This window comes from Oxyura jamaicensis, chromosome 8 (genome assembly GCF_011077185.1).
Source record: "Oxyura jamaicensis isolate SHBP4307 breed ruddy duck chromosome 8, BPBGC_Ojam_1.0, whole genome shotgun sequence".
Taxonomy (NCBI): Eukaryota; Metazoa; Chordata; class Aves; order Anseriformes; family Anatidae; genus Oxyura; species Oxyura jamaicensis.
Window position 1 is genome coordinate 19,486,289 of NC_048900.1, and position 11,119 is coordinate 19,497,407.

At 37.3% G+C, this 11,119-nt stretch overlaps 1 protein-coding gene across 11 annotated transcripts in view; it reads left to right on the forward strand.

The window, feature by feature from the left end:
- The window catches only part of LOC118170580 (vitellogenin-1), a 43,656-nt gene that overhangs the window by 19,187 nt on the left and 13,350 nt on the right, over positions 1-11,119 (forward strand). For 5 of the 11 annotated variants that reach the window (XR_004752791.1, XM_035332926.1, XM_035332932.1 and 2 more), the window contains 10 exons: positions 691-815; positions 901-1,002; positions 1,090-1,209; positions 1,473-1,662; positions 1,748-1,841; positions 1,957-2,142; positions 7,163-7,307; positions 8,950-9,169; positions 10,043-10,215; positions 10,884-11,112. Coding sequence is in view for 10 of the 11 variants with exons in the window: in XM_035332926.1 (XP_035188817.1) it covers positions 691-815; positions 901-1,002; positions 1,090-1,209; positions 1,473-1,662; positions 1,748-1,841; positions 1,957-2,142; positions 7,163-7,307; positions 8,950-9,169; positions 10,043-10,215; positions 10,884-11,112 (1,584 nt within the window). In the remaining variant the exon portion in view is untranslated. Of the gene's footprint in view, positions 1-690; positions 816-900; positions 1,003-1,089; positions 1,210-1,472; positions 1,663-1,747; positions 1,842-1,956; positions 2,143-7,162; positions 7,308-8,949; positions 9,170-10,042; positions 10,216-10,883 lie in introns of all 11 variants that reach the window. The other 6 variants (XM_035332930.1, XM_035332933.1, XM_035332927.1 and 3 more) reach the window with 4 other exon arrangements.

Consider the following 11,119-nt stretch of genomic DNA (forward strand, 5'->3'; position numbering starts at 1 on the left):
ATTCAGAAAACAGGACTGCATAAAGCTGTGCCAAGATCAGGAAGAACATATAATTGTGTTCTGCACTGATTATCTGTCCCTAAGAACATTGTAGATGATAAATCTAAAGCAGAGAAAATAGACAGAAATTATGTTTGTTTGAAGTTTATCCAATAGTTAACAATTATTTAACAATTAGTTCATTTTATGTAAAAAGCTACAGCATTTGGAACGAGGTGTGTTTAAATTGCCTCTGAGTCATCTGGAAAACAAATCTACACCTCACCATCTGTCCTTACAGGACATCTATATCCCTTTTTCTTAAACTAAACATTTACAAAGGATGGCAAATCTGTTTTCATTTCTGATCCCCTTTGTCAAGTTGCCTTAAATGGTGTCTTGTAAGTGCATTTCATATGCTGGCACTATAGAATCTGACTGGATGTAAAGGATATAGCAGAAGCAATTGGAAAAATAACATATCCCCCATGCAATGAGCAGGGGACTTGTAATTTTGCCCATTAACTGCTCAAGAATGCAGAATATTCTGTTTGTGACTGTTTTATAACATCAGTTTTATAGCTGGGTTTTCTGGCCTTTCTCATACCATGCAGTATCAGTTGTATTATGCAATTAGTAAATTGATACAATCTGCACGCTGTGGCTTTAAAATACTAACTGGGCTGTGTTTTACTACCTATTTCTCTTCAGACTTCCTTATGAGTGGACTGGCAGCTAAATATTTGGTACTGAATAATGCAGGCAGCTTAATTCCAACAACAGCAATATCCCACCTGCGGACACATTTCCTTGGAAGAGTTACTGATCCCTTTGAGGTAATTGAATCTACCAGCAGTTTGCTCCTCACACCTTCACAAGACCATCATCCAATTGGCATTTACATTTTGCTTCATCCCACAGGTGGGAATAACAGTTGAAGGACTGCAGGAGGTGTTTGCTAAAGGTTACTCTCCTGACAGGGACTGGGAGACTGACTATGACTTCAGGGAAATCCTGAAAACGGTAAATTGTCAGGAAAAAGGAAAATCTGTCAGGTATTGGTTTGCCAAATGTTATGAAGAGTCAGACTTTCTTCCTCTTCTCATGCAGCTCTCGGACTGGAAGGCACTCCCGAGTGACAAACCTTTTGCTTCAGGCTACCTGAAGATATTTGGCCAAGAGTTGTTCTTTGGTGGACTTGACAAAAATACCATCCAAAATGCATTGCAGGTATCATTTCAAAAACACCACCAGATAGAAAAGCACCAGAAGCTTTAAAACACTGTTTCTTCCACACATTTCCCTCCCCCCTTTTTTTAAATTCTTAATTCAAGAGATTTTTTTGTCTTTAGTATTAAGGTAAATAAATTCAAACTTTGATCAGGATTAGCTATAATCATTGCTGGCAGACCTTCCCCTGAGGCACAGTTAATGACACAGATCATGATATTCAAGCTCATCTTATTTAGACAAGTTGAACTCTGTAATTGCAGGCATGGTATGGACCTGATGAAAAAATCCCTTCAATAAGGAGATTAATCAGTAACCTTCAAAGTGGCATAGGGAGGCAGTGGACCAAGGCTTTACTGTCCTCTGAGATCCGTCGTATCGTGCCTACCTGTGTTGGGTTCCCAATGGAGACCAGCTTCTATTACTCTTCTGTCACAAAGGTGGCAGGAAATGGTAAAGTATTTCAATACCTGAGCAAAACAAATATGGTTATCAGGATTGGGGGGATTTTTAACACTGTTTACTTTCTTTCTAACAGTTCAAGCACAGATTACACCTTCTCCAAGGTCTGATTTCAGATTGACTGAGTTACTGCAAGCCAACATTAGGCTGAGATCCAAAATGAGTCTAAGGTAAATATTTTTCATAAATTGAAAGAATCGTATTTCCAAGTGACAGAGGCCACAAAAATTTCAACAGCTGTTTGCTGTATGTACATAATTTTACCCTCTCGTTCTAACTTTTCAGCATGGCTAAGGATATGACCTTTGTAATTGGGATCAACACAAACATGATCCAGGCAGGGTTGGAAACACACACCAAGATTAATGCTCATGTACCTGTGAATGTTATTGCCACTGTCCAGATGAAGGAAAAAAGTATCAAAGCTGAAATTCCTGCATGTAAAGAAGAGACTAACCTATTTACTGTAAGGTGAGTCATAGCACTTATCTTTCTTTGTAGCCTTGTAGAGTCTTTCCAAATTAAATGGAACATTCGCTTAGGGATCTTGCCTTTGACTAACAGCTTGAGTAATTGGAGTGATCAGTGTAGTTTATTGAATTTAAATGAAAGGACATGTACAAAAGCTTTGCTTGAAAATATGTTTTACTTTCTGTGGTTTTGACCTGAAAATTACCATTTCTCAGTTTTTGAGATTCATAAAATATTTGAAACTCACAAGGCATAAAATTTCTATCCCAATATATATATTTGGGTTGAAGACACTAGGTAAAATATAAGCCACCTGGATTCTATCAGTTGTAACAGATAACCCATACATATTTGCATTTGTTGCCTGGAAGCACAGAGGACTTGGTGTTTCTTCTGTTTTTACCTTGTTACCCTGTAGCTGCCATTTGGTTTTCTTGCCTGTTAGGTCTACCTGATTTATTATCAGTGTATGCAATTACAATACACTCTGGAAAACTATTGTAGCCAGATGCCAAACAAATTAAAACAGATGGAAATACAAGTATAAAGAGAGGGATGAAACAGAACGAGTATGTCCAAGGAATCAAAGCAGTAGACCAAAGCTTAAAAAACCTACACACACACACACACACGAAAAAACACTGAGAAAGACAAGCTGAAAATTCATAACAAAGAAAAAAAGCATCACTGACAACAGAAATCAGCTATTATACAAGCTGCAGAAATGTTAATAAGTTTCTGCTCTAAGAATACAGACATAACAAAAGATCTCAGTTGCTTGATCCAGCCACAATTAGCATTCATGGCTGCTGGCCCAGAGAAGCTCTGCAGGTCTCTTCAGTTTAGCCACCACAGAAGCTAATCATTATTCTTCCTTGCTCTTCAATGGTCACAGAACTGCCTATTAGGTATTTGACATCACATCCTCCTCCCTACTATGATTCCTCAGCTCCATCAATCATTATTGTAATCAGGTTCTCCACACGGAAGAGGGGGAGTTTCAACAGAGAGTCTGTTATCTGTGTGCAAACTGCTGTGGCACCATGAGCGAATGTTTTGTTCAGTTTCTTGTGAATACCAGGACAGTATACTCCCAATATCACCAGGGACAGGAGGCACCTGATCTCATTAGTTCTCATTGGAGAGGACAAAGTGGATATTAATGAACTCAGTAAGGATGTTGAACTGGAATGAGAATATTGGACACTGTGATGGAGTTTAGAGCCTCAGGCAGAGCTACAAATTTTAGCAGAAAGATCCTCCTGGCAAACCAAAATAAAAAATATTTTCCTCCTTTGACTTAAGGGGAAATTAAATCAGACACAAAAGGGTTAAATGTATTGCCAGAAAGTATAAAACAAGTCAGTAACAGACATAGGGGATCGTAGCCAGAGTCCACCAGCTCCAGCCCAAGCCCTCCTCTAGACCCTTCAGCATTACCATTTATAAAGTGAAGTAGTCAGCTGGAAATAGCTCCATAATGCCAAGTATATGAGAAAGCTAGCTAACATTTAGCACCATCAGTTTTTCTCCAAAAAGCATTCCTGTTCACTGTTACAAAACAAATGGTTGGTGGAAATCACACAGAGCAATGAAACAGCAATGAGTACAAGTGAAGGCAAAGCAATAACTAGAGAATGTTCAACCACATCACTGAGGAGGTCAAAGAACAAACAAAGTAAAATCTTAAAGGTATGAAGAAAAACAACCAGGAATGATATATATAGAGAAAAGATGTATATACGTTCTGTCCAAAGTCTTAGTTTAAGATGGACTTTATCTTCCTTTTGCATAGCTCCACCAAAGAATAAGAAACCTATTGAATTCAATATTTTAGCAATTTTCTGACACTTCCCTATATTAACTTGAAATGTTCTATTTGAAGAAATGGTTCTAGAAAACCATTGGTCTTTCAGCTGTTTGAAATATTTTAGTATTAGACACTTGTCTTGATGGTCAGTGAGTTACTATCTATAGTAGTACCTTGACATTAAAGCTGGTCAGGATGTAAAATTATTCTAGTTTTCATCTCTCACACCCAAACACAGGAAGTAAACAGTCTTCAACAGTGTTTAGTTCAGTTACATCGTACCCATTGTACAGTTTATAACCTGTCACAGTTGTGGAATTTATATAAATATCCAGGAGTGGAAAAGAAATTCAGGTGAGCAATCAAAAAAATAAAAAATTAAAGCCTGAAAACTTTGGTGATAGAGAGATTGCATTCCCAAGACAAATCAGTACACTAAGGACTCAACTTTCTTTACAGCAAAAATCAGAGCACAATTAATCATATCATGAAGAGAATATATAGCATATGTTCCAATTCAATTCTATCAAAGTTAAATTTAATTAAGAATAATAGTTATTTTTAAGGCTCTTTTAGCATAATTATTTGGTATACTACAGATGGCTGTTTAAACATACTTTTAAACAAAATTTACAGGAAGAAGTAAAAATCAAATAAATTTAAGGGAAAATTAGAGTCCTGTGATTAAAGGATAAATATGGAGAGCTGCCAGAGAATACAATTTGAAAATATATCACGTATTCATAGTGACAGGCTACTGAAGTATATACATAATCTTGAATAGATCTCTTACCATGGGGCTTTTTTGCTTGTTTTAACTGTAGGATAAGCAGAAATTGCTTCACATTTATACGATTGAATGACAAAATTACAACACTGTACACAACATGTATACAACATATAATGGAAAATGGAGAAGACCCAGTGTACACAGTGCATGAGCTCACCATGCTGCATGTTTGGGGATAGAGGAGAGAAATGACTTGCAGTCCAAGCCTCTGTTTTTGTAACACCTTTGCACCAAAGTCAGAAGGATGACGTGCAGGAAAGGCAAACATTTTCATTTCACCATAGCAGAGAGTTAAAGATCTGGTTGGAAAATTGCCTCTTGCTTCTTATTTCTTTGGATATGATGTCATGCTGTGCTTTAAAACCTGGAGAAATAGTTTTTCAATGATTTTCTTGTTGTTTTTGTTTTAAACAGACATTGAGATCTTCTGTCCCCATGTGTAAGGCCACTCTCCCTGAAATATCAGTGGGCCCAACACAGCTGAATTGCTTGTCTCTTACCCCTGCAGTGAATTTGGCTTATACTATAGCACAGCTTCTTCTCATCCAAAAAAAAAAAAAAAAAAAAAAAAAAAAAAAAAAAACCCACTAATACATATTGGAAAATCTCCCTTTTATTTTTTTCTCCCTTGTGTTGGGATCAGAGAGAACAGATTCTTTCATACCATAGCTTTAGGCCTTCTTTGTGACTGTTTTTCTTGTTAAAGCACTAGAGCTGGCTCTTGTAGCCTATTTTTACTGTGCCGTGTGATTCTGCAGACATTGACATGTGTCACCTGTGATGCAGCTACATTTGTTGGCTCTCTGTGCTCAACAGGGAGGAATCGATCCTCTACTTTCATTAGGTGGCAGAAGTAGATTATTGGCATAAAAAATGCCAAAAAAAAAAAAAAAAAAAAAAAAAAAGGGAAAGAAACCCCAGAGCTTTCTGCTTGGAGACCCAGACTGCAGTTCAGTGGTCATTTGAATTATTGAATGGGATTAAAATAAAAGCCATCTCCTTTTTTGTCCCTTTACCCAGATGAGCCATCTGAAATGCAAGTTGATTTGTATTTTCTTTTATCCCCTCAGCTTGTTAGGGAGAATATTTTATTTCAGATTCCATTCTTCAAGGTTCTCCTCTCACCCAGCGTGGAGCGTTGCTGTCATGTCCTTATCTAAAAAAAGAGAGAGATGGAAAAGAAAACAAAGCCCACAGGTGACACACGTTTTATTGAGGTGTTCCACATGAAGTGCAATTGTGTGCTTTACAGTGCACACAGCACAGTAGGAGCCTTCAAGAGGAAGAGAGCACTATCAAATGAATACAAATTCATCTTTCAAATAGGTTAGATTGGAATTGCTCAGGCTAGTACAGTGCGGACCATATTAAAATAGAGACCATTTTGCAGATCGTCTTTCCATTTACTGTCACAAAGGCCACCGCCATTGATGAACCACAAAAGCCCTAGGGCAAGCAGATCAACTTCTTACGTGAGAAACAGTATGTGGGGAATTTTGAGCTGGATGTTAGCTATGATAAATGGCTAATAAGGTAGAGCTAGCACAATTTTATTAGCTGAAGGAAATAGGTTTTCACCAGTCAAAAATGTTTAGTATTCAAGATGTTTCTGTGACTGAAAACAAAACTCATGGTTGTCACAACACTGTGAAGAATGTAGGTTATGGAGCCAGGGCATCAGAATATATAGCCATGAGAGTCTCAGTCTCATGCCATAGTTTATATCACTTGTCCTGGATCCTTACTAATACTATTAGACCCCACAACATTGTAATCAATGTATTGAACACATTTACCTAAGTAGGCTCTTCACCTTCTAACACATCCTCTCTGTGATGTCTTTCCAAGCCAAGTGTCTGTACCAGTACAGTTAGATCAAGCTGGAGACACTTAATTTGACAAGTTGAGGTTAAAAGTGTTGAACAGGAAATAACATTCAGTACCTCCCCAGTCCCTCATGTTATTTTTTGGAGTTATGACAATATTTTTCCAACTATTATATTAAAGGAAATGAGAAACAAGTTTAGCAGTGAATACACAGAAGTTTAAAATTTTAAAAGGAAAAAAAAATCAAAATAGGAGTCTCAAAAATTTAATAGCATAGTCCACAGCCCATCTTCTAAGTGGGCTGTTCTCAAGCCATTAGGTATATGGAGATCCCACCAAGTACAGTTCTTTTAAGCTCAACACATGATTGCAAAAGCCTAACTGTGAGATATCTGGCCCAAGATTGGTTCAAGTCTTTATTCACTCTTAGCCATCCTTGAAAATACAACTAGCAGGAAAGATGCTGTAAATATCTGTAAAGCAATTTGCAAGGTACGATACTTGTTTCTGAGTATGTGCTATAAGGCATTTTTCAGGATTTTTCCTCAGCAGTGCTTTATCTATACAGGTTCCCTTAAATGTTTATTCTGCAGGTCTAAGACGTTTGCTGTTACACGAAATATTGAAGATTTGGCTGCTAGTAAGATGACTCCAGTTCTTCGACCCGAAGCAGTGCCTGACATAATGAAGATGTCCTTCGATTCAGATTCTGCATCAGGCGAGACTGATAACATCAGGGTAACTGATGTAGTGTCTGACTATCCTTTTTTTTTGGCTTTTAATCAGTGGGAGACCATTTCTTTTCACCATAGGAAAATGTACGACTCGCCTCTGACCAAAGCTACTTTGCACAGAATAAGTCAGGTTCAATCTAATAACACAAATAGCCCTATGGAATCATTATTTTAAAATCTGGAGTGTGATCGCAACAGACTTGTGACACTTTTTCAAAAGACCATTTGCTTTGGTAATTAATTTTACACTGCCATCTACAGGATAGGCCCACAATCTTTAAAATGCTTTACAATCACCATCCAATCGTTACATTCCTGGGACAGCCACAAATATTTTGTGAGATGCTCCAGTGATCAATTTGCAGAGCCAAATTTAACACCTATAGGCACCCTGATTCAAGGATGGAAGGCAGTTTTTGTGTCAAGCCAAAGGACTTCCTGAGCTACAATTTTCCATAAAAGCCACTACAGGCTTTCTATGATGAGCAGCATCGTGAAGGCATCACCATGACAATTAATTCAACAAAATACTGAGAGAGGTGAGGAATACATTGTCCTCTTCAGGTTTCATTGTCATCCTGCAACTCTTAAGTTTTTTCAGATAAAATAAGAGACAAAAAGAGGGTGAGTACAGCACTTTCATATGGAAAAGTCAATAGGTAAATGTACCATCAGCTGGAGCATTTTCCAATATCCTGGAACAAGCAAAGATCTTTGTGCCATTGTGCCCTTCCTGAAAATATTTCACTCTGTGGTTATTCTTGAATGAGCAGCAACTGACAAAATGACACTGATTAGAGCATTTCCCAGTATCATTGTCATTCCCTTCAGAAAGAAAGGATCACTATTAAAATTCCATTTTTTTTTCTGTGTGGTTCATGCAAGTTTGGAATTTTGTGAGACATGATAAACTGACTAAAAAAAATAATTTCAAACTATGCCTTATGTATGAAAAGAAAGCTTATGGTTATGTGTTCTTTGCTATTTGCTTCACTGCACCAGGAAATCATAGCTTTCATTTCATGGATTTGGTTCTAATTTTAATTAATTTTCATTCACTCTTCTGCAAACATAATTTATTACATGTAAATTACATATCTTTAAGTGGAAATTTCAAACATCTTATAGGCTTTGGCCATCTAGGAAATCTCTGTGATCTAGTTAGTATATTATATTCATATATAATTTATATATAATATATCTCTAGTTAATATATTTTCACATTCATGTCAGATCTCAAGTGAGACAGAATTTGTGTGGACGTGGATGAAGGTTCTGTAGTTTAACCCAATGATAAAGCAAAAGAAAGAACTACCAGTCAGCGTGCTCAGATTGCTCAAGAATCTTTTTACATGTTTAATACTCTGTGAAAACAAAATGAAGAAATTAGAATTATCTTGTGACATAATTTTCCACTCTTACAGCTTGAATCTCCTTTTACTCTAGATAGTCTAATCAAGGCATTCAGCTGATAACTTTGTCCAACTGAAAACCAAGTTGTTCTATATCACAGCCTAGCAATCTCAGATAAACTGGTTAATTCCTTCTGCATAATATACGCATCTATTACTGAAACAGGACTCTTAGCATACAAGTATTTCTCTTAATGTTGTCTAGTTTAACTTGATATGTGCATTATCTAATAGGACCGACAGTCTGTAGAAGATGTTTCATCAGGAAATTCCTTCTCCTTTGGACATTCTTCTTCCCAGAAGGAGCCATTTGTTCAGTCTATATGCTCCAATGCAAGTACATTTGGGGTTCAAGTGTGTATTGAGAGGAAGACTGTACATGCAGCATTTATCAGAAATGTGCCTCTTTACTACTTAGTTGGAGAACATGCCCTTAGAATGAGCTTCAAGCCAGGTAAATACATTTGTGCACAAAAAGAAAGTGGGTGGGTGGGGATGTGTGCATATATATATATATATATCTTTATGTATATATATAGCATCTTAAATACCACTAGAACTACTATTAGACCTTTCAGCCCTGCCACCATTGGTTGCAGACCCCACTGCAGGAGGAATCCAGCTCTCCCCCATTGGCCTGAGCAACCATTTCCCAGCTTTCACAGCAAGTGGCCATGCAGTGCAATACCTCTCTGCATGGCCAGCATCAAGCAGAGCTGATCTGTACCTGCAGAGCGTGTCTGATGCATCCTGAATCATTGGATTTGGGATGCAAGCAAAGAGCAATTGGACATGGGCAGCAGATCTGATGCAGAATCCTGTAGCTACATTTTTAAAACCCAGACTCTTAAAGGGAATTATGGATTAACCCTGTCAGGATCTAGTTCTTAATGTCTTAATCCATGATCATAAGAAGCAAAAGCACAGCAGGCCACTGAATCTAGGTCTCCTAAGTATCAGGCCTAACCATTGGGCCTTTCTTTGCAATTCAAGAGTAAACCTCAGTTCCTTTCTAATGCCTGATTCACTCACCCATAGTGTTATCTGGTTAAGCAATCCAATTCACAATTTACTTGACTTAAATCTTAAAAAGATCATTCTATTTATGGACATGAAAAGAATCTGTTATTATGCTAATATTGTAAAATTCACTTGTTGCCAGTATATACTTTAGCTATTACTGAAATATTTTTTAAAGTTACTCAACGCAATATATATTATATGTATATACGGAGAAGAATGTCTGGATAAATCATAGCAAAATTTGGCTTATTTTGTTATTCAGTTGCTACTACTAACAGTGATACTAATTGTTGTGCAATTTCAGTTTACACAGAGGCACCTATTGAAAAAATACAAGTCACAATTCAAGCTGGGGACCAAGCTCCTGCAAAAATGGTACGCTTAGTAAGATTTGAAGATCCAGAGACACAAGCATCTTCCAGCCAAGAAGCAATCAAAAGAGTGAAGAAAATCCTTGATGACACTGTTGATGACCAGGTACTGCTGTAAAAATCCACTTCTAGATTTGTGGGAGGCAATACACAAAGCTTGGTTGTTTATGTTTACTTTACTGAGTAACCTCATTTATTCAGACGGTAAACAAAAGTTGGAAAATAAAGACAGGCTTTTGGGTACACAACTCTTTCTGCAGGTCTTTTGATTAAATTCATATCTTTTGCCATAGATATAGTGAAGGGTTTGTTTTGTAAGTTTCTCTAAAGATCTCTTGCATGGTTATGTAAGACAACAAATAGATGTGTGCCCAGAAGGTAGTCTGTACCACCCAGCTACTGCAACTGTAGCAAAGAGGTGTGACGCCAACCCATACAACTTGCTCTGAGATAGTCATAGCTATAGCACTATCATTACTAACACTAGTTACAAGTAATTATATGATCAAGTTTCTAAACGTTTATTATCACACAAGGTTCTGGGATAATGTTCTATTTGTGTGTGTTTTTAACACGTTATTATGTATTAGCCTCATTGTGTATTGCAAGAATGCTATCTCAGGTACACATCTTGTCTTCTAAGGAAGCAGAGATTCATAGCCCTCTATATCTGATTTTACTTACAGTCTTCTGTAGGGACACAGAAAAAAAAAAATATATATATATATATATGTACACATATATTTATTTTTTTCCATTGGTGTCATTGACTAGGGAATAAGAAAATACAGAAGTTCCTCATCCAGTGCCAGCAGTGCCAGCGGAAGTGCTGAAAGTACAAAGAGCAGCCCATCCAGCAGCAACTCTGACAACAGAGCGTCACAAGGAGGGACCCAGACAAATCTGAAAGCAAGACAGTCTAAAGCCAAAGAAAAGACATTCTACCCCTTTGGGGACAGCAGCAGCAGCAGCAGTAGTAGCAGTAGCAGCAGCAGTAGTAGCAGTAGCAG